The sequence below is a fragment of the Phasianus colchicus genome, chromosome 4 (genome assembly GCF_987193195.1).
Source record: "Phasianus colchicus chromosome 4, bPhaCol1.hap1.1, whole genome shotgun sequence".
Classification (NCBI taxonomy): domain Eukaryota; kingdom Metazoa; phylum Chordata; class Aves; order Galliformes; family Phasianidae; genus Phasianus; species Phasianus colchicus.
The window spans coordinates 34,322,623-34,346,304 of NC_143439.1; the positions used below are offsets into that span (position 1 = coordinate 34,322,623).

At 38.3% G+C, this 23,682-nt stretch overlaps 1 protein-coding gene across 1 annotated transcript in view; it reads left to right on the forward strand.

The window, feature by feature from the left end:
• Positions 1–23,429, forward strand: part of ANKRD50 (ankyrin repeat domain 50) — a 42,809-nt gene extending 19,380 nt beyond the window's left edge. The window contains exons 3-5 of the mRNA XM_031596842.2: positions 5,257–5,486; positions 13,107–16,654; positions 18,888–23,429. Of these exons, the coding sequence (XP_031452702.1) occupies positions 5,257–5,486; positions 13,107–16,651 (3,775 nt within the window). The 3' untranslated portion in view covers positions 16,652–16,654; positions 18,888–23,429. The remainder of the gene's footprint in view (positions 1–5,256; positions 5,487–13,106; positions 16,655–18,887) is intronic.
• The last annotated feature ends 253 nt before the right edge of the window (positions 23,430–23,682 follow it).

Genomic DNA, 23,682 nt, shown 5'->3' on the forward strand with positions numbered 1-23,682 from the left:
CAATGGAACTAATAAAAACCTCATTGCCTAGAGCTTTACGCCCTTTGGCATTCTATCCTTAGGTATGGTGCATTGACCTGGGATTCTCCCCGAAATGATTTTATAAAATAATTCCTTCCAGCTGTGAGCTGGAGAGGATGGAGTTTCTCTTCCACCAGATAGAGCTGCCAGGAGCTGAGTTGGGATGCCTACTAGGTTTCTGCATGTGATTTTTAGGCAAAAATTCCAGTAATTCTTTCATTGCTGTTATAGCATTAACTTAATAAGCATAATTGGCTTAAAGTTTCATTTATGTATTTTGTCTTCCTGAATTTTCTGATACAGCATAAATGAAAATGAGTATCTTTAAAAGTAGCATAGCAGACTGCTGTGGTATAATATATAGTAAGTCATCTGTAAGAAGAATGATGATTCTTTGTTTTCCTAGATATGAACGCTGATGTTTGAAGAAGTATCTACTTAGCTATTGAAGGTGTGTGTGTATACGGAGGTATATATCCATCCAGTTTATATATAGGCATCCTTTACAATTATTTCAATCTTCAGTAACTCTAAAGAGTTATTGAAATGTACAAATGTGCAATTTTGTAGGAAATAAGCAAGCAGTCTTATCTCTTGCCAGGGACAACACTGTGTAGTCTCTTTCATGTTAGAACATTTTATGAGGTTCCATTGGTAAGTTTTTTGCCAACATAACAATAAATTTAGGTGAAATTCAATGTGATATTGATTGCTGATACCAGATAATCTGCTCCATTATGTTGCTTGTAGTTACTAAACTTATTTTTCTGTGGTATTATGATTAAATGTTTTTTTAATTAATATTTGCAGTTCTCAAAGTTGTTTTTCTGAAGTTGGCTGGTATTTTCCAGTACTTAGTGGGAATCACTGGGAGTGTGGTTTCTTGCAATTCAGAGTAATTGCAAGTAATATGGCATTGGTGTTAACTTAATTCTAAGTACCACGTATAAACCACCTCAGTGGCAATGACTATTGTCTTCCTTTTTGAAATGTCATATCTTTGGAAAAGAAGAGCGTATGCAGAGATCTCTGTAGTGAGGTGCTGCTGATTTTAAGTAGGAGAATGACAATTTACAAAAATTCTACAGCTCTTAAGTGAATGGAGGAGACAGATTTGCTTAATGAGTGGATAATAGCCTTACTTGCCAGGTGACAGTACACATCACTGCTGAGCATTTAGCTCAGCATCACTTGGAGAAGAATTGCTTTTTCTTGTGCTCTTTTCCTGTAGTGTCAGTTTGTGTGTATGTATGTATGTATTCCTCTGTGTCCCCGCTCTTCTACCTGAGCAAAAGATGCCCAGTGCTATGCTAATGTCGTTTGCACCATTTTGGAGACTCATTGCACAGTTGGCAAAAGTAGCAGCAAAGCCTGGGAGAAAGCAGGAGGCTCTCTAACCCTCATGAAAAGTCAGTTTGGTTAACCTGTACAGAAGTAAGTTTATAGTGCTGGGGGCAGCGTGCATGCCCGGTCATTGCTCTCTTTGAAAGATAAGTCTATTGCCTGCTTCTTAAAACAACTCTCTTCTAAAAGAACAAACATTGTAAATGTATAATAGGCATATTATGTAATGTATACTATATATGTCACACGTACTGCTGTGGTAGATCTTTGTGACAACAGTGACTGTAATTGAAATGCAAGTGTTGAACCATAATATAGAAGCAAGAAAGTGGTTTGAAAGGCAATTTGTTAAAGAAATGTCATACTGATATAGAAAATGAAATGCAAGAACAGTAGTAGCAGTTAAACAGTTTCCAAATTCATTTGTATCATTATGAAATTTGAAATATTTTGCGTTTTCCTAAAAGTAGCAGTGCTTGGACTTGGACAGGTATTGGATTTCTGTTCCTTCTTGTTTTCTCCTGCTACTTTGTCTAGGAGGTGAGTTTTATACAACTGTTCTGTGTGTTTGCCAGCAGTGAGCACCAGAAGCTGGCTAGAGGAAAGGGACCCTTTTGAGGGATAAGCTGTATTTGTGCTGTAACAGACATCAGAGAATTTAAGTGGGGATGTAACTCTGATTTTCCTATACACCAGAGTCAGTCACATGAGGGGCATTTATAAAAAAAAGTAGGCTTTATCATTCTGCTTCTAGAACTGCTCATTCACTGTTATATGGCATGTTTGCTTTTTTTATTTTTTAACAAGTATGTGCATTCCACTGTGACTTTCAGTCTTTGTGGACACTGCTGCTATCCCTCTACTTTCTTCTGTTGTGTTTCAGCATTTTTGCAGATCCAATCTAAAAATCTCAGGGATAATCATTTGCAGAACAGCCTTGCTGTTATATATCTCTTCCATATGTGGAAAATCATATTTGCATGGGTTCAGTCAACTCAGTAGCAGTCTGAAGAATTTTGTGGGAGGGTTCATTGTTCCAAGGACTCTCTATTTGTTTGAGAGCAAACAAAACATCTTAGCTCTACATAAGTAAGTCATTACATTACATTCCTATTTAACAAATTCTATCATTTAAGATACCTAATTGTGCTGCTTTTTCTAAAGATATTGTAATTTACTTAGCAATTTCTATTTCAGAACTATTTTGTAACAAGTAACAGCTATGTAATGAGAACCACTTTTATATCTGTATTGGCTATAAAAGTACTGAAGATAAGGCTGTTTGCTATTATCCTTTCAGAAGGTAAAGCAAACTCCATCTTTTGAAAGGTACACTGCAAATTAAGCAATCTGTTACAGTGCTCTGTAGAGGAATCACCATTCGCAGAAGTCCATTTGAGACATTTATTCCATGTTGATTGATGTGATTTCCATATGCAAGAAAGATGTTATGGGAGAGTGGGAATTACTAGGTCATGTTATGGAGGTAAACATGATGGGAATTCTGGCCTCAAACTTGAACGTCTGAAAAATTTCCCCATTATGTTATCTGGCACTACTCTGAATTCAGAGATAGAAAAGTCTAGACAGAACTGAGGTTATCAAGTGGTTCCTAAGAGCACTTGCAGAGAAAGCTTTATCAGTGTCTTGTCAGCATCACACTTTGAGTAATATAGCTGTAAGCTGGAAGAAGTCGTCATGCCTCATTGAATATATTCTTGTATGTGTATGTTTACATATATAGTTGTTTTTTTCCAATTGAATGAAAGTTATGCTACCACTCAGAAATGAAAGTATTGTGAAGTGGAAGGGATGCCAAGTGGAAAACTAAATCTCTGTTCCACAAAGCTCCTGCAACCACTGCAGTCTCAGATATGGAAAAATGTGATTTAGTGCTTGCACTATTTTTTTAATACATTATTCTTTGGACATCTTCTTTCAACTCTATTTGGAGGCAGGATGACCTTTTGGTTTGACCTACTGTGGCCAACTATTGCATACTGTAGCATAATTCACCAGAATAATTTGGGACTCTTTCCCAGACGTACCTATTAGCTTCTCTTGGTATTTCCTACAGGTAAATACTAACATGCAAGAACATTGTCCAATTCACCTAAGGTATTTCATAGGTGTTTTGTGACAATCACTCAGATTTTTAGGTGTTGTTTTGCTTTAAGATATTTATTCACATCTCAGAGCAATGTAAATAGCTGAAGGGACAACAGTGCATTCTGCTGGGGAAAGAGGTGGAAAATGATGCAATTTCAAGCTGCCTCCTTTCATTGTGGGGTTGATATCACTTTGAAAAGTAATTTTAGCCTTACAGCTACACTGATTTCCTGCTGTGTAAGTTAGTAGCTGCTTAACTTCCTAGCTTAGGGAGCAGAGATTCTAGCTGTGCTGCAAGCATCTTCTGAAAGAGGGACCAGCTTTGGGAAGTAACAAAGAATCCAAAATAGTCTTGCATTTCTGGAAATGTGAGGGGCCAGAGTTAAGTATTTAAATGCAGCTAATACTGAAAGCTTTCAGAACTCATCCTTTCTATTCCTTTGGGAAAACGTCACCAACTGGAGTAGATTGCCTAGCTGGCTCTGCTAGATCCTGCTGTTATTGTCAACAGTGCACCACTTACGTTTCCATTTTGCAGTTTCTCATTCAGAAAACCAGAAAGCACCATTGTACTAGTGGCGCTTGCAAATCAGTTTTGACTCTGGGCGCGTTTTTCCATCAACAAGTAAGATTTGCCGTTGTTCCAATTTGCATGCTTCATAGGTAATAATTAAGTCATCAGCCAAAGTTTCTGAAGATATATTTGTTCAGTAGAACAAATGAAAGAAGATTATTATGGCCTTAAGTAAGTCAAAAGTACTTGTTACGTCCGTGCCATCTGGACACAAGCATAAAGTCTGCAAAAAGAGGGAACTGTCATGCGTGTGTGCATATTTATGCACTCAGAAAATAAATATATTTCACACCCTGCTTCATTTTCTGAGTCTTATTGCTATAAAGGCAAACATTACTTGTCAGTTGTATTTAAAGATCATAGAATCATAGAGTGGCTGGGTTAAAAAGTACCACAATGATCATCTAGTTTCAACCCCCCTGCTGCGTGCAAGGTTGCCAACCACTAGACCAGGCTGCACAGAGCCACGTCCAGCCTGGCCTTGAATGCCTCCAGGAATGGGACATGGGAGATGAATTCAGTGGAACTTAAGGCCCTAAATGAAACTTGCCCACAAAACAGTAGTGTTGAACAGAAATACTAGAAGGCATGTGGCAGTTGCATATAAGCACAGAGTTAGATATCTTTTAATGAGTGCTGCTAAAAATGACAACAGTACATGCAAATATGAGACAAACTCTGGTTATTAGCTATGCCAATGCATTTATTCAGCTCCTTGTTCTGAGAATGCAAATCTTTTTTTTCAGTTACAGGGACCTGACAACTCCAATATAAATAAAAAACAGCTTCAGTTTGCTAACCAAACAAAATGCAAATCAGTTTCTTAAGTATGGTACAAGTGCAGAAATTCAGATCTTTGTAAAATTTGTTCACTCGGTTAAACTTTTGAGCTCTGGTACTTCAGATGTCTTTTTATTAAGTTTGGTATCATGGCCAGCTTCTGATAAGAAATAATAACAGGTTTGGCAGAAAAAAAGATTAATGAACTTTTTACATTTCAGGCCACGTAGATTCTGGCATGCTAAACCATCATTTTTCTAAGTATTCTTATGAACATTAAACCATGTTACATTGTTTTAAAGTATTGTTAGAAACATCAAGTTCATTAAAATGTAATCTTGCCTAGGCAAAAATTTCATCACTGATTATTCAAGCATTTAATATATTGTTACATTTACAAGATTGATTTTGTTCCTCCTTCCTTGCAGGTGCATTCTGCTTCCTCTTCTGGGAATGAAGCCCCCTCAGCAGAGCCTCTTTCTGCTCGTAGACTCAGTCGATGAGGGCTGCAACATCTCTGAAGGAGAACAGACCTCTACGAGTCTATCTGGAACGATAGCAGAACTGTTAGCTGGCCACTTCGAGTTCTTCCCTCCCTGGCTGCTCCTTCTGTGTTCTGCCCGCAAGCAGAGTAAAGCTGTTACAAAAATGTTTACAGGTGAGTGCAGACCCTGGGAAGCATCATTAACTCTGTCTACACTGAGGAACTGGTATTTACAAAACCCTTGGTGATGATTGAAAGTGCTAAAGCATGCATAGTTCTAAAAAATGATAATGGCAAAAATGATAATTCTAAAAAACTCACATTCCAGTTTACCTATCAAAAGCCTAAAGTGGCATTTAGAGGTAAATGATGTCTCTGCAATAGAGCTGTTGGTGGCTTTGAGTTCTTTTTGCCTTGCTGCTTCTAAAAAGCTTTGAAACCACATAGGTGATGTGTAAGTACATAAGTATGTTGGCTGTATACTCCCATTCCTCACAACCTCAAAAGATTTTTTTCATCTCCTATTAAAATATTTCCCCTTATATTCAGAAAGCAGTGAATAACCTTTGAAGGTGGAACTTGAGAGGGTAATGCTGTCAATGTGGATTCTTAGTGTATACTTTTGGCAAACGTTACTTGGTAAAGAATTCTTTACAACTTCTTCATCCAATCTTTACAGTGTCATGAGAACACTTCTTCACTATAATCACATTGTTTCTGGATGTTCTCTGAAATTTAATAAAGGCCAATATCTAGACTGGATTCCAGGCATATGTATAAAGCCTGTGTGCATTAAGGCAACGATTAGGACAAAAATGTGATTATAGAACATAGACCCATAGGCTTGCTCATTTCCACCGTGGCAAAAGGTCAGTGTGATAATTGCATTCTGGAATGTAGTCCTGTATTAATCAGCAGCAGACATGAACGTTGGTATTTAGGGGTATGTGAGAACTAAAGGAAGCTTTGGAGCAGTTTCATAAGGGCTCTTTTGGATGTTCGTATGGGAATAGTTTCGTCAGAGCTTGGCTGATTAGCTAGGTTGTCGCTGCCAAAAATACTGACTAAACTTTCTTCAGAGCAGCTTTATTTCCTTTCCACTGAATCATATAATGTTTCAGACTAGTCCTAAAAAATTGTTGTTGTCTAAGTATGCTTCCAGATGGAATTCTTGACAGGAGAAATCAGCAGAATTAATGGGCATGCCTTTAAAATAGATTTAATTTGAAAGAGTAAATTTCTCACTTACACAGTGAATGATTTGATGAATAGCATAAAGAGAGTTGGCTTGTGATGTTATAATGCTATCTTTGCTGTGAGAAAAGGTGCAAAAAAAGAATTATTACCAAAGTAATTGAACTCAAAATGAGATTAAGTTTTAGGGCCTATTTGTAGCGAGGAGTGTTTTGCTGCCGTGGTGGTGGTGGTTTTTTTTTTTCAAAAAGAGAGCAAACTGTGATATTACATCCCACAGTACGCTACTGGATGATTTTCCTCCTTACAGCCAATGCTCAAGTATGTGGAAAAACATAGTGGCAATGTGAGGAGTATGATTGAAGCTTGTGTTAACTTCAAATATGTTGGAACTTTGTGTTGTAAAACCTGAAATAATATTGGTTTTTTAACCTGCAAAGGATAGGCTGTTGTTAACACTTTCTTTGGGGTACACTCTTCTTCCCCTTTGCACAATGTGGATGTTTACTTTTAGCCAAGCAAATTTCTTTTTAAAGTTATTATTTGATGAGCATGCAGAATTCAAGATTGACGAGGAGCATTTTTTGCACTCGTGGCTGAAGAGATGATGTGCACAATAACGTGCAATGTGCTCTGGAACACCATTATACTGAATTTCTAATGCTTTCTAATTTCTCAGCAAATGGTTGCAAGCGTAACAGTGTAATCACTGCACATCTTCCGATGTGTTTCTTCCATTTGGAACAAAGAAATCGGTCTCATGCTTAGTAAGATAGGCTGGAATACTTTTAGCATTACTTTAGGAAAACGAGTCCATCTATAGGCTTTTGTGCTTAAAAGTTTTAGAATAAGATGTGATGTATGTACTAGCTGGTATTTATTTAATAAGTCATTTTTTATCAGCTTTCACTTAAAATTTTGATGTGTGAAATCTTCCAGAAATGTGCTGAAATAAGAGCTAAACCCATTTGTAAGCATGTGGTGTAAGTGACTGGGAGCATGGTTGCTGCTATAGCGTGGCCTTGACAATATTCTTTTTTTGGGTGTTGAATAAAGACGAGTTCTGCACGCATCTCTCCAGCCAAAAATAGTCATGGACATGGAAGAAAGAGCGCAGCCTTTCTCATCTGCTCTCATCTTGCTGCTGCCAGTGGTGAATCCATCATCCCCACTACGAGATACCAAGCAAAGGAGGAGATTTATTCTAGTCCTCTTCATTTCTTTCCTTTTGCTGGTGAATTACTTATGCAAGCTGAATAGCTGTGCTTGCATCTGCTGTAGCCCCGTGTTCAGGGATGTATTTGAGAGTTTCTGTAGTAGCACAGAGCACTACAATTTTTTTTTCCTCTCACACCAGATTCTAAGTTTTCAATAATTAAAAATAAAATAGTTTTTGCCTCTTGTAGCTGCAAAGATAACCTCAAAAATATGAACCAAATGTAAATTGATGCCTGTGTGAGTCTGTGGTCACCCTCCACAATGAGCAAAAGCCAGCCAGCTGGGGAGAAAAGGAAGAGAACAGATAATGCATGTCCTCTTTCCTCCTCTTGTATGCGCTGTCACCAACTGTCACATCATGCCTGTTTACTTTTCTTACAGACATCTGTTTTTGAAGTTTGCTATTCTTTTTCTTGTGTCCATGTTATCTCAATAGTCCTCTGCGACATCATTTGCTCACAAGTGTGAGTGGTCAGGCAGCTGCACTAAGCACTGTCTTTCCAACCTTTTTATTGTTTGTTAGAAGAAATTTTATTTTTCTAAATGACTTCAGAAAACCTAGGCATGCAACTTGTTTAGGTTTTATGTTTCACTAACTAGCAAATAGAAATGTTTCTTCCAAAATGAGGTTAAATATTAAAAGTATATCAGTTGTTCTTGCAAAACTAAATTCTAAATTCTCTTTCTAAAGTTCTATCATAAAAGCTAAAGATTTTAGGCATTTTAAATTCTGAAAATTTAATTTAGGTAAGCTGGAGTAAAAAGCAGGTATTTCCTCATTTGAGAGCATAAAGGCGAACAGAACTGCATATGTACAAGTGCTCTATTCGTTGGTCTGAAGAGGCATTTTAACAGTCTCTTATTTGTTTTATGAATGTTGCTCAAAAGAAGAAATTGTCTTTTGCATCTGGCTTGTTTATACCACTCAATTAAGCACTGCCATTCTTGATCAAAATAGTTCCTTCTCACCCCTAAGACGTGTGCACCAGAGTTGTGCAGGCCCTGTGAATGGCATGTCTTAGGGAGCTGTAGTTAATATATAGATAATGTTAGATACTAGAAACTAGAATAAAAAGAATTAAAAATGAACATGCAAGCATTCACTGTAGCATCAGGGCGGCTTATACTCCATTCACCCACTTATCCACAGGCAGAAGCAGACCATTTGTCCTTTTTCTCTCTTGCATTTGCCTGTCATTCAGCTCTAAGTGTACAGAATATTAAGATATTCATACAGATTTACTCCGAATTAACAATCTTGAGAGCATCAGTCTTTCTGTGATGTTTTCAGTTTGCCAGCTCTGGTTGGAATAAATATAGAGGATTGTTCTTGTAGCCTTTCTTAAAATTAAATAATGAGCAAAAATGTGAAAACCTAAGAAAAAATGTACTAAAATAACAAGTCAGTTTCTGCACCAGAAAACTCAAGCTGCTTGGTTAGTTGTATTGCTGAATCCTTAAATCACTTGCCAAATTTGGAACTGCATCTTTCTTCCTCAACCTGCCCATTCCAGAGAATAAATAGCATGAGACTGCTTTAAGAGAGATTGCTTTAAAAAAAATAAAATCTTAAGTTTCACCATGCTTTAGAATTTATGTAGGCAGTTTCATGTTACTTTGAAGTCTCTGTAGGAGTTTGGATTTTGACAATAAAAGGTTATTTAGATATGTTTAAATATGTTTATGTAGTTGTACATTTTACTTCAATATTATTAAAGCTATGAAATAATTTGTTGTTGTGGTTATGACTCTACTTAATATTTCCTTTCTTCTTACTCTTTGGATTACCACTTCAAGAATGTGATGCTAGGGATTTTCTTCCTAATAAAAGGTTGCATGTAAGTTATCTATACAACAAAGTGGACTGATGACAGCAGCAGGATTCAGCCTCAAGACTGGTCCTATGTCTCTTAGCGTCTGTGATGGATATGATACAATTCGTAATGGATTCTGCACTGCAAAAGTACTACAAACTAAGCATGCTGCTTCAGTTTTCAAGTGCTTTTTACTTTTCTGGATTTGTTATTCTTTTTGAGTGGGTGTGCATAAATAGCCATAGAAATACCTAACTTAATGTATGTTTAGATCAGCAGTGTAAATCAGTAATGTCAAAACATTGCCATGTTTTTAATCATTTAAGTTATTTTAAAGTTATCAGTTAGTTAAAATGAGGTATATTAAAGTATTTAAACCTTCAGGGCAATTAAATGTATTTAATTAAAGATACAGAAATTGAAAGAAATTTCTAATTATTTAGTGGAACCTGGTTGTTAATAGTTTATTTTTTATTGTTAAAGTTTGAAAAGGTTGATATAGTGCAAAAGTATTTATATAGCCTAGATAATTTTTTCCCTTTAAATAGCCACAGACCTTGCCAAGAAATACATTTGGAACTGATTTGTTTACAGAAGTGCCAGGAATTTAATAAATCAGAAAAATCCATACTGGAGCACCCATTGGGTTGAAAGTGATGTGTTGGAAGAAAAAAGCAGTGCAAAAAGCAGTGTCGTGGGACTGCAAGTTCTGTCTGCTATGCTCTGTTCTGCTGAGCTTAAGTAGTTCATGGGAATGCATCTGAAACAAATGAGCTTTCTCTTAGTGTTTTGATGCTTCTTGTCCTTGGAAATACATTATTGTAGTTGGTAGGGTGGGAAAGCAAGTCTGCAGAATCTTTGTTTGGAAACGTAAAATGACTTATTTAGATAAAAGCTTCGACAGATAAAAACACACACAGTTTTGTTTTGCTCCTTCACAAGAAGAATATTAGATTTTTGTATTTTTAAAATATCTTCTATCTGTAAAACTTTTCTTTGGATTACTTATTGTACTGTGGCATGGTATGGTGGTTTAATATAACAGCCTACTTCTGTTGAAAAGGCTGTTACAAAGGAAGTGTATTAATCCCAGCCCTAAAGGAACATACTGTCCTTGGGACAAGTGAAGGCTGGGAGACGAGTGGTGTGAGGAACAGTCATTAGCCAGCCCTGAGCACTGGCTGATGTATCTGCATTGCTTGTCCAATGGGTCTGTCAGAGGCTTTCTGGCATGGCTGAAATGATATCAGCTACTCTACAAATTGCAAAAGCAGCAGAGTTATTTAAAAAATAAAAGTAACTTAGGTGGATACGTATTGGAAGGAAAGGACATGGGCATGGGATGGCTATGAAAGATGGGGATCTGGTGGAGGAGTCACCTAGGGCTAAACACACTGGGAAGAATTTTGCAGAGCTCTGTGCCTGCTTCAGCCAAGTGACAGGTGTAAATCTGACTATCAGGAATGTTTATGTCTCTCATATGAGAGAGGTTTAAGAAACTAGCAGGTGAGTGAGTGATGGTGATGTTTGCTCTGAATTGAGTAAATCTGAGCTGTTCCCTGCACACATGACATGGGCTAATCTAAGTGACATTTGGCTGAGGACAGCGTAGGTATGGCTGTGAATGCATACATTAAGCATTGTTCTCTTTTTAACTTCACTGTTTGTTTTTCTGTCTTCCGAATGCTCATAGTCTGAGATCAAAAAGAAGTCTTGGTATCTGTGAAATTGGAGGGCGCCAGCTATCCTTATTCAGCAATGTCTCTTGGCTTATGTGTGTGAATTATGGGCTCTTCAGAGTTGCGCACAGAATATTTTAATGAAATGCACAGTTAGTCAGTGAATTATGCTGTGCTGTGGGTCAAGTTAGGACACTGCTCAAAATTGTGGTGACAAATTGCAGTTGGATAAAGATAGTTCTGTATTTTGGAAAGCCAGAAAAAAAAAATGCACCTGTAGAACGGTGAGATCCTCACAAATCTTATTTTCTGTCTTCTTGACATTAAATGCAAATACAATACAAGTAGAGAGTCCTACTGTTCTTTTAGCACGAAAAGTGACTGCCAAAAATATTGTCTGATGATTTTATTTTGAGAAGCATACTTTAAAGTGTTCTATGTTTTAGTCCTATCAGATTTGTCATGCTACCATAATTAATAAAGGAAGAAGAAATATGTATTTTTTGTAATATCACTCTAAATGATTAGCAGAAATTGTTGAATATGCTCTTCAGAATCTCTGCTGAAGACATTTGTGAACGAAAAACAAAGCTCAGTTATTGGAGCAAACTTCCAGACTGAGCATTTTGATCCACAGAATGTTCAAATATAATAAAAACAGAACTGAAAATGACGTTCTTCAGGGTGTCAGTTCCAATTATTTGTTCCATGAAGCTGAGGCCAAGATCACATTGACTGGGCTGCCCTATGGTTTCTTTTCCTTCAGGATTTGGGGATTAGTAACTGCTTTGGTTTGCAAAGCAAAGCTTTTTGGAAACTTTATGCAAACTGCTGTGCTAGAGGAAGAGATGAGAGCTTGTCCTTGGAGAAGTGAGATACAATTCTGGCCTAAAATAGTTGTAAACCTGGTCATTCCAGACACTGTGACTACATCCTCTGCAGTCTTCCTCTAGCTTCCAAAAAAGCAGCATTTAAATAACGTAATGTTTCATTAAACATAGAAAGTAGGTCTTCATCAAACACCAGTGTTTTAAATTAGATAGCTGTGTATACCATGGCACAGTAACATTGTTCATAAATACCATGCTTGGTCTCAAGAGCTTGTACTTTGTGAGTTGTGGGAGTGTGCAAGTGTGTATGCAGGGAGGAGACATACACAGCATACACAGATGAAATAATTTCCCTTTTTCCTCTTAAGAGTAAACAGGCTGAAAGAACAATGGGACTGTCTGAATCTCAGAAAACCTGTTTCCTTATGCAGTGAGCCAGCTGTCAGAGAACTGGGCTGTTTATCTAAAAATCAGCCCGTTTTTGAAAAAATATATACTAGTCATTGCATGCAGATATATAGGTATTTTAAAGTAGTTTTGAGTGTCTCTCTCTCCTAGATCATAAGAGTTTTGAAAAGAAGCAAAGGTAATCACATTAAAGTGATTTATGTTCATTTCTTCATGAATGTGCACCACACGTGGATATCTTCTATAATTATATTATGATAATGATTGTCTTAATCTTAGTAGCTGAGAATTATTTGGAATTCCTCTGTTGACCACATTGGATAAATGATTATTCCGTAATAATATAATAAGATTTACTAATCTTAAGTTGCAGTTTTGATTTTACTTTCTTTTTGATCTTACTTAGGTGTTTAGTATTATCCATGGCAGACACAAAGTGTCTGACTCATAGGTTTTTTTTAGATGGTCTTGTTTTTTAATGTGTATTTCTCATTATAGCAGGTTATGATTAAAAAAATAAGTGTTTTGTATGAAAATGTTCTGCTGTTCTTAATAATGATTTACGTTCAGTGTGTTTGCATACAAAATATAAGGGGTGTTTCCTACCTCAAAATGTGTCTTTTTGCTAATGACTTTCTTCTCTTCCAATAGGTTTTAGAAAAATAAGTCTGGATGATCTGCGGAAGGCATACATTGTGAAGGATGTGCAGCAATATATTCTGCATCGTTTGGATCAGGAGGAAGCGCTGAGGCAACATCTAACAAAAGAAACTGCTGAAATGCTGAATCAGCTTCACATCAAAAGCAGCGGCTGCTTTTTGTATCTGGAACGTGTCCTAGATGGAGTCGTGGAGAATTTTATTATGTTACGAGAGATCCGTGACATTCCGGGAACATTGAATGGCCTATACCTTTGGCTCTGCCAGAGACTTTTTGTGAGAAAACAATTTGCAAAGGTGCAGCCTATTCTTAATGTGATTCTTGCAGCCTGTAGGCCACTAACTACGACAGAGCTGTATCATGCGGTGTGGACCAAAAATATGACATTGACTATGGAAGACTTTCAGCGCAAATTGGATGTCCTGTCCAAAGTTCTTATTGATGGACTTGGGAATACAAAAATATTGTTTCATTATAGTTTTGCTGAATGGTTGTTGGATGTGAAGCACTGCACACAGAAATACCTGTGTAATGCAGCTGAAGGGCACAGAATGCTAGCCATGAGCTACACCTGCCGAGCAAAGGACTTAACGCCATTGGAAGCTCAAGAATTTGCATTGCATCTAATTAACTCCAATTTACAGTTAGAGACTTCTGAGCTGGCCTTGTGGATGATATGGAACGGCACACCTGTCAAAGAATCCCTGTCAACCTTAATTCCCAAAGAACAAGAAGTGTTACAGCTTCTAGTGAAAGCTGGTGCTCATGTCAACAGCGAGGATGACCGTACATCCTGCATTGTGAGGCAGGCTCTGGAAAGAGAGGACTCCATCCGCACCTTGCTAGACAATGGGGCATCAGTCAACCAGTGTGACTCAAATGGGAGAACGCTCCTGGCCAATGCTGCCTACAGCGGCAACCTCGATGTAGTTAACTTGCTAGTTTCCAGGGGAGCAGATTTAGAGGTAGAGGACACTCATGGTCAAACAGCACTTACCTTAGCTGCACGGCAGGGGCACACCAAAGTGGTGAATTGCTTGATAGGGTGCGGGGCCAATGTAAATCATACGGATCATGATGGCTGGACAGCTCTGAGATCCGCAGCATGGGGTGGGCACACCGAGGTAGTTTCTGCACTCCTTTATGCCGGAGTCAAAGTGGACTGTGCAGATGCTGACAGCCGAACTGCACTGAGAGCAGCAGCCTGGGGAGGGCATGAAGATATTGTGCTGAATCTGCTTCAGCATGGGGCTGAAGTGAATAAGGCTGATAATGAAGGCAGAACAGCTTTAATCGCAGCAGCATATATGGGGCACAAAGAGATTGTGGAGCACCTGCTGGACCATGGTGCAGAGGTGAACCATGAAGATGTGGATGGAAGGACGGCATTGTCAGTTGCTGCACTTTGTGTTCCAGCCAGCAAAGGGCATGCCTCGGTGGTCAGCCTTCTCATTGACAGAGGTGCTGAAGTTGACCACTGTGATAAGGATGGCATGACGCCGCTGCTGGTGGCTGCTTATGAAGGACATGTGGATGTTGTTGACCTGCTCCTGGAGGGAGGAGCAGATGTGGATCACACGGATAACAATGGTCGTACACCGCTCCTGGCTGCAGCCTCCATGGGCCATGCCTCGGTTGTAAATACTCTCTTATTTTGGGGTGCAGCTGTTGATAGCATTGATAGTGAAGGGAGAACAGTTTTGAGCATAGCCTCTGCACAAGGCAATGTTGAAGTAGTACGGACTCTGCTGGACAGGGGGCTGGATGAAAATCACAGGGATGATGCGGGCTGGACACCTTTGCATATGGCAGCTTTTGAAGGTCACAGGTTGATATGTGAAGCTCTTATAGAACAAGGTGCTAGAACAAATGAGATTGATAATGATGGACGTATACCTTTCATATTAGCTGCACAAGAAGGTCACTATGATTGTGTGCAGATATTGCTGGAAAATAAATCCAACATTGATCAGAGAGGCTATGATGGGAGAAATGCTCTCCGTGTTGCTGCTTTAGAAGGTCACAGAGAGATAGTTGAACTACTGCTCAGCCATGGAGCGGATGTAAACTATAAAGATGCTGATGGCCGGCCAACACTCTATATTTTAGCATTAGAAAACCAGCTTACAATGGCTGAGTATTTTTTAGAAAATGGTGCAAATGTAGAAGCTAGTGATGCTGAAGGAAGAACAGCGCTCCATGTTTCCTGCTGGCAGGGCCACTTGGAGATGGTACAGGTGCTGATAACATACCATGCTGATGTGAACGCTGCAGATAATGAGAAGAGGTCTGCTTTGCAGTCTGCTGCATGGCAAGGTCACGTGAAGGTAGTGCAGCTTCTCATTGAGCATGGAGCTCTGGTTGATCATACATGTAACCAAGGTGCTACTGGACTCTGCATCGCAGCCCAAGAAGGGCACATTGATGTTGTCCAGATATTACTTGAGCATGGTGCTGATCCAAATCATGCCGATCAGTTTGGGCGCACTGCAATGCGTGTTGCAGCTAAAAATGGGCACACTCAGATAATTAAATTACTGGAAAAATATGGTGCATCTACTCTGAACGGCTGCACTCCATCTCCAGTCCACACAATGGAGCAAAAACCCTTACAGTCGGTCTCTTCTAAAATGCAGTCCTTAACAATGAAGTCAAATAGTTCAGGGAGTACTGGTGGGGATATGCAGCCTAGCATGCGGGGCTTATCTAATGGGCCTGCTCATGCCTTCAGTTCTCCTTCAGAGTCACCCGATTCTACAGTTGACCGTCAGAAGTCATCTTTATCAAATAATTCCCTGAAAAGTTCCAAAAACTCTTCTCTCCGTACCACGTCGTCGACAGCAACTGCTCAGACTGTGCCCATTGATAGTTTCCACAGCCTCTCCTTTACGGAACAAATACAGCAGCATTCCCTGCCACGCAGCAGAAGCAGGCAATCTATTGTTTCTCCTTCTTCCACAACCCACTCCCTAAGTCAAAATCATAATTCTCCAAGCAGCGAATTTGAATGGAGCCAAGTGAAACCTAGTTTGAAATCAACAAAAGCTAACAAGGGGGGGAAAACAGACAATTCCAGCAAGTCTGGGTCAGCTGGAAAAAAAATCAAACAAAATAGTTCCTCCCAACCAAAAGTGTTAGAGTATGAAATGACTCAGTTTGACAAACGAGTACCTATTGCCAAATCTGGGACAAGTGTGCCACTCAAATCCATGCCACCAGAGCCACAGTGCAAAATCTTGGTGCCGCCAGCTCAGCAAGAGGTCGGTCGATCTCAGCAGCAGTTCCTAATTCACCAACAGAGCGGAGAACAGAAGAAGAGGAATGGAATCATGACAAATCCCAATTATCATCTTCAAAGCAATCAGGTTTTTCTTGGTAGGGTTTCTGTCCCACGAACAATGCAGGATCGAGGGCATCAGGAGGTGCTGGAAGGCTACCCTTCTGCAGAGACAGAACTCAGCCTTAAGCAAGCCTTAAAACTGCAGATTGAAGGTGGTGACCCAAGCTTCAACTACAAGAAAGAAACACCATTATAAAAGGTAATTGGTCCATTCACAAAGGAGTAAAACGTGTATTTCATCACATGCATTTTAAATAAGCTGAAAATGCACTTCATTTTAGTTTAACATTGTAATTGTTTTCTTATTGAAAAGCATGTCAAGTATCTGTTTTGTTGTAATTTAAAGTATCGACTTTGGAAGAATTGGTTCACAGCTGTATTTTCTGTTCAATAGTGATTGCTCAAATCTTGTCCCACTGTTCTTGATATGAAACAGAACAAAATACAAAGCTTTATGTAGTATAAATCTGGAATCTTCCAAGATAAGAATAGCTGGGAATCTTAATATGTGGTATTTTCAGGTATAGTTGTTATTTCGTGTAGTTCCACCTATATTGAGTAACTATTCATATTTGTAAAGATGTTTTTCAGGAAGTTTATAAAGGTTCTCACAAGTTTCAGGCATGAAACTTCTGTGAACTTGGATTTTGAATGGGAAATCTCAGATATATCTACAAAATTGCATAGTACTGTAAGGCTTTAAATTTATATTTCTGTTACCATGAAGTAATCTTCTATGAAAGAGATGACGTTCCTTATAGCAAAATGAGAATCTCTGTTATTATCAATTTCCCCACTATTATGCAGTATGAGCTGAAAATCAGCAGAGTTCATTTTGGTTTTTCACTCTCTCTTGTACTGAATTTTATGCTGAGAAAGAAGTGTTGTGTACCATTTTCAAACGTAAGTTGTCAATCAGTAAAAACAGGGCTATTTTTCTGCCTTATCCTGATGAAGTTTGTTTATCTCAGCATATTTGGATTATTAATAATTAATATGTACTATTTGAATTTCAAAGGAGCAGCATCTTTATGAAATGTATGCAGCTCTTTGCTTATTTGCTTATTTCTGAAAACAATTTTTTTGTTTGTGTAAATACTGCCATTTTTCTAGACCAGACTGCTGCTACTTAGAACCAGAATGTTCTTGGTAGCCAACTCGGTTCTCCTGCTGGTCATCAAAGGCTACATGTTTATAGATCATTTGCAGACGGTGCAGAATCCAGAGATGGGAGATTTTGAGTTGTGGAAAAAAGTATTGGCAGATTCTTTGGTTTGGTTTGGTTTTTTCCCCCAAAAAAAGTATCTGGCAAATAGAATTCACTTTAATGGAACTCATCTCTCTAGATGTACCAGTGGTCTCTTGTGAACTGCAGAGTGCTGGACTGTGAGGCTGGTATCTTGGTTAAATCAAAATATTTGGAACAATGCAGTGTTTCAAAAAGGTATACACTGCAGCCTAACATGCAAATGCTAGTGTTGTTTTCCAAAAGGTCAGACAAACTGTGAAGCAGAAAATAGCAAAGAGGCAGAACTACAGAAGCAGAGAGAGGAGTAAGCGAGAGGAGACGGGCCCTGGGTATTAGGAAAAGTAGAAACAACTTCAGATTCCTGCAGTTCTACATCATGTCTAAACCAGCATTTAAATGTGTTGTTTTTCCCCCTTCTACATACCTGCACCTGATATTCAGTGCAGGCACCCATATGGACATATTGTTTATACTTCTGACCTAAGATGTATTGATTTGACCTGACCTGTCATCAAAATACTAGTTTTGATGCATTTTTCCTCTCTAGATTATAAAACACAAAACACGGGGAGTTTTTAGCACTCTACATACAATTCTACAACTCAAGCTGGGCTTTTTTTTTTGTCAGTAGCAAATAGTACTTCTTTAAAAAGGCCAGTTTTCCCATGTGAAGTACTTATTTCTGCAAGAAACAAGTGATGTGATGGATAACTGAATTGTTTCTTTTGCTTTTTCTCTAATGATTTCACATAATTTTAAATCTAGAAGTGTAAAACAATTGTGTGCATTATGGATTGCTTGGTGCAAGCTGTAATTTATCTCCTCTTTTGCCCAGTCTTGAGCAAAAAGTCAGTTATTTCCTTGACCATTGAGTACGTTAATCACCTGTGCAGAATCACATCAGCAATATTCTGCCAGAGCACCTTGAACAGCTTTCCTTCCCCTGCTGCTTCTTCTAAGCTGTATTCAGCTTTCTTGCTGCAGGGACCTTGTTGCTGCTTTGGATGTCTGCAAGCACAGGAAATCCGTCATGTGATTTGAGTTAGTCAGGAAATGCTTTTCGTCATTGGTACACTGTTGTGTGCTTTTAACTCTAATTAGAAGTTATACAGCTGTCTTGGTGACAGCACTGCATGTATTATGGAATATTTCAAAACTTGGTGTGTTTGTTTTATACTTCTAGGTCAGTTTCATGATGCCATGAACAGAAGCGCTTCTGCTCCAAGTGATTTATCAGCGAGCTGGGATGGAAGCTTACAGTTCTTGTTTAGTCCACCTAAAAACTCAAGAATGTGAATACTACAGTACATTTACCTTAATTACTGTAACGTGCCTACATTTTCAGGCTGCCTTCCACCATATTACCCTCCGTGCTTCAAAAGTTTATTTTGTGTACTTTGTATTTAATACACAGAATGAGCACTTTTTTTTTTTAATTGCAGAAAGATACATGCGATATTTCCCTGACAACAGCTGAAAATAGTAAGAACAAGGAATTGTGATTTCCTCTTCCAGAATGCTTGGCAAAGGTGCATGTGCCAGAGTGAACTGTGTATGAGAAGGCCATGCTTTCTGTATTTATTTTCCTGTGGCTAAAGGAAAGAAATGCAAACGCTTTGTCACATTTGCATTGATGTAATGTATGGTCAGTCTTTTCTGTGTGCTTCAAAAAGTTCTCTCAAGAAATACAAACCTTGTAGTGGGATTTTATAAATACTGTACTTGTATGTTCTGTCTATGTAATAGCTGGTCAGTGGTAGCAAAGGAGTTGGACTGCAGCCCTCTGCAGTATTCTTGGGATTTTTGAGAAACGAAATCCAGTGTCTGGTACTACAGCACCAAATCTGGATGGCAGACTGTGACCACTGAAAGTGATAGGTGAATTTGGTCTTGGACTCCTGGTCTTCAATAGCCTCAGTTATTGTTACAATAATGAGGTAACCGAATATGGGTATTTCTTAGGTGCTAAAGTAAAAGGTCTGATCCTGCTTTCCTGTATGTCTTTATACATTAGAAACAGCTCTTTATTTTTCCAAGGTAAAGGACTGCATTGAAAATGTCAATAAAACCAACGTGGAAAACACAGAAGCTTTGTTAGGCTGAAAGAATATACAATGAGAGTATAAGGGAGAAGGAAAAGGTTAAGAATACCGTTGTCTGTGGACTACAAAGATTACTGAGTTATCCCTGTCCTGAGACAGTAACTCTTTAAAGCACAAACTTGTATGAATGTGGTTACTGCTTCTGATGGATTAGGTAGAGACACTGTGCATGGTTAATCAGCAGCATGGCTAGTCCCTCTACAGGTAATGGAGACCTGGTTCCCTGCTCTCACAGCTGAAAAGAATTGCATATATAGGGGAGAGCAAAGTCAATACTGTCGTTGTGAAAGCAAACACTTTGAATTTTTCCCTCGAATGTGTGTATCTTACTTGCACAGCTCTGAGTGATAGAATGAAACAAGTGATTATTTTCTCCTAAAAATGTAATCTATATTCTATTATTCACCTTGACACGGTCTTGCTCTTTAGAAAATAAGCCTATTTTTCTATGTCAGTATTTCTTCTAAAGGCTTGAGATTCGTCTTTTTCATACTCTGATTCTGATCATTCCACAAAGAAGTTGGTAGAAACCTGGCGTTATTTTTTCATAGAGGATTAATTAGATGTCTGGCTATCGTTAAACTTTGCTCAGTGGCCCCTGGATGTATATGTAGTGCATATTCTGAAGCACTAAAGGTCATTGTGTTTTGTTATCGTAATTAACAATCATCAGAACATTTTCTGAAGTTAGTTTTTTGTGGGTTGTCTTTGTTGTTTTTGTTTTTTATATCTTGCATCTTCATTCTTATTCACTTGTTACTAAATGTAAAAAGAATCTTTTATAGTCAGGCATTCAGTGCATAGTAAGGTTAAATGTTAAACATTGACACACAGCAGTATTGATTGTTCTGTATGTTTCATGCATTAAATCTCTTGTCCCTGTGGGACAATTATAACATAAACATAACAGGAGTCTTGCAAAACAGCCTTAAGAGAGTTAGTGGCTCAGTAAAGGGAGAGTACCAGAATGTTCTCAGCAATTGTTCTGAACCTCAAGTACAGTGCATCTGCAATGCTGTGCAAGAATAAAACTTTTCTTGGTTGTTAGATGTATGTTTTGTTCTGTAGAAAGGGATCCCTGAATGCTGACATTTTTCTACTGACCTTGGCTGTCATTGGGATTATATTTATTTAATTTTATTGTGTTATTAATTGCACCTTGTGGACAGAGGACATAAAAATGTGGTCAGTTTCACAAGGGGCCACCATTTATAGATTGCCTGACGGTTTTTTGTGAATAATATTTACATTTGAAACAGCTGTTGAAGAAATCCTGTATCCAAATCAGCAGAAAGCAGACCTCTTGAGAATCTTTTTAGAAAGAAAGTAACAATTCTTACAGATTTTGAACATACCTTTGGAACAGAGCGTGAATTGCTTTAAAACATCTACTTTCTCAGAAGGTCTGTGTAATTCCACATTGCTGTTGTGTGTGAGTTTTTAATCTCATTGTTTGTGAGGTTTCTGCATCCGAAGGCAAGTTGCTGTTCCCCCGTTGTTCTCTCTGTTCTGCTCTGCTCCTTTACATCTGCACAGTCCGGCGAAGGTGAGTGGAGTTGCATAGCTGTGACTCAGCATGTTTTCTTCTGACAGTGTGAGGGTCCGCCCAACCCCCAAAAAAACGAATAAAACATGAATCCTTTTTCTCTTCATCACATTTCACTGCTCCCTCCAAGGTCATCTCCGCAAAATGTCTGAAACTCCTAGTAGTGGGAAAGCTGGGAAACGACTGTTTTTTGGACAGCCATGTCAATACTGTATGCATGTGGAAAAACTCTTCAAAAGAGAAATGCATTAAGAAGTATAGAGGCACAATGATGCATTTTTGTCCTCTCTGTGATCAGTATTGAAAACATTACCATTTATTTAAAAATAAAAAGGTATTTTCCCTCCTCAGTTACTCTGCTATGCAAAAGTCTGTTATGCTTAATATTCCCCATCTGAACTCCTCAGTTAACTTGGTTTGCAGATAGACTTTTTCCTGGAGTGGGTTGTAAATAGCCTTTAATGTACATTGAATGAATTTCACATTGTAAAATTTTTATTTTATTCCTTGTATTATATTAAGTGAAAATCCCTGTGTATATGAAAGTGCATAATAAATATATTTGCTTTTCAGCAGACATCTAACTGTTTTAATTTTACTACCTCATTTCCTGGGATATCTCAAGAAAAGGCTATTAAACTTGATTAACATTTGTGTGGTACTTAGTAAAACACAACGTATGCGTCAGGCTGTCTGGGCTAGCAAGACTCAGAGACCAAGATTAGTTCCTATAGCCCTGCTTATCACCATACTGACCTTTCCCTTTTCCCCATTAAAAGTGAGTCAACATTTGCATCAGACAATTCACTTCATGTTCTTCTGGTTAAAATGACAGCTTATGCCAGCTGTAGCAGGAGGGCCAATAAATTAACTATTTCATTTGTTCTTAGTTCTTTACCACTTCAAATGATACTTAGTAATCATCTTTTTGTTCGGTGTCTGTCTGTAGTATTGTCACTTTAAGCAAAAACGTGCAGGAGTTCTGCCAGCACCATCCTTTCTTGAACTTGTTACTAAGAAGTAGCAGAAATACTTGGAGAAGGGAGAGATTTTCCAGTCGCTGCAGTAATCTTGTTTACCCATCTTACTTCAGATCATATACTGATGGTGATGTCTCTGCAGAGAGTTTGGAGTGTGGAAGAAGAGTTTGCCTGTACTTTTTGAGGGAACGGTTCAGGTTTATCTCCACACATGCTGGTTCACACTGACTGTATTAGCTGCTGCTGCTCACCAGGAGCAGACTGATTTGTAAGATTAGGAGAGTGACAAACAAAAATGTTGGTGACTGTTCACTTATTTTCTGTATTGTATTTTTGTGTTTTCCCACTGTATCTATTGACACACTTCTGTTAAGTTCTTTATGTCTGAAATGGCAAAGTATGAGATGCATTTGTTCAGTGGCTGTTTTTCACAGAGGCAGAGACAAATATGTACTATATTATGTTTCAGAGACATTTTCTTCAGATAATCACAGGAATAATATGTAAATATGATTATTCAACACCTCTTTTTAATCTCTAATTCTATGAAATATAAGCAGTCAGGGTGAATAATCCTTCAAATCTTCTGTGAGATCTTTGTAACAGTTTGGCTTGTGCATTATATATATTTTCCAAAAGAAATCTGGGACTAGTTGGCACAGCAAACAAGAGCAAGGCTTTGCAGTCAGAGGCCCTGTAGACAGCAATGAGAATTTGGCATTGATCTAAATCCTGACTATTGTACACTACAAAGAGTCACAGTAATAGGGCAAGGGACTGAGAAATCTACTTGGCACATCATCTTATTGAAAAAGTCTCTGAAGTTATATGGAGATAGCACAAACAAATTGACCTTTATGAGGAAAATTTAATTTACTGGTGTCCCAGAAAGACCTACTGTTCTCACATTTATTCTTACAAGTTACTAAGTTTGTATTAGACCAACCAAGTTACCGAATACAGATACAGGTAGATTTTAACCTAGAGAAAAACAACTTCTAACAGTTTCCTGTGATATAATCTTGATGAATTTTATTTGTGTCCTGAAACCCTTTCACATGGATTAAGAATGCAATAAAGGATCTTGTAGTTTGGGACCTTTATTTCTTCTCTGTCTCATCGATTCATCTTTGACTTTCCAATCTGTTCTGTACTTTCTTTTGGGGGCTTGTCCGGTATTTGTGCAGCGGGTACCGGAGCCACAATAGGTTTCAGCCATCTATAGGGCATACCATTAAAAAACTTGACAGTCTCCTACAGACATTCTTCAGTTTTCTTTGCTGATGGCTTATGCTAAATTGGTGAGGAAACACTTGGTTCACTCTGTTTACTATCCCTGCACTTTTTGAA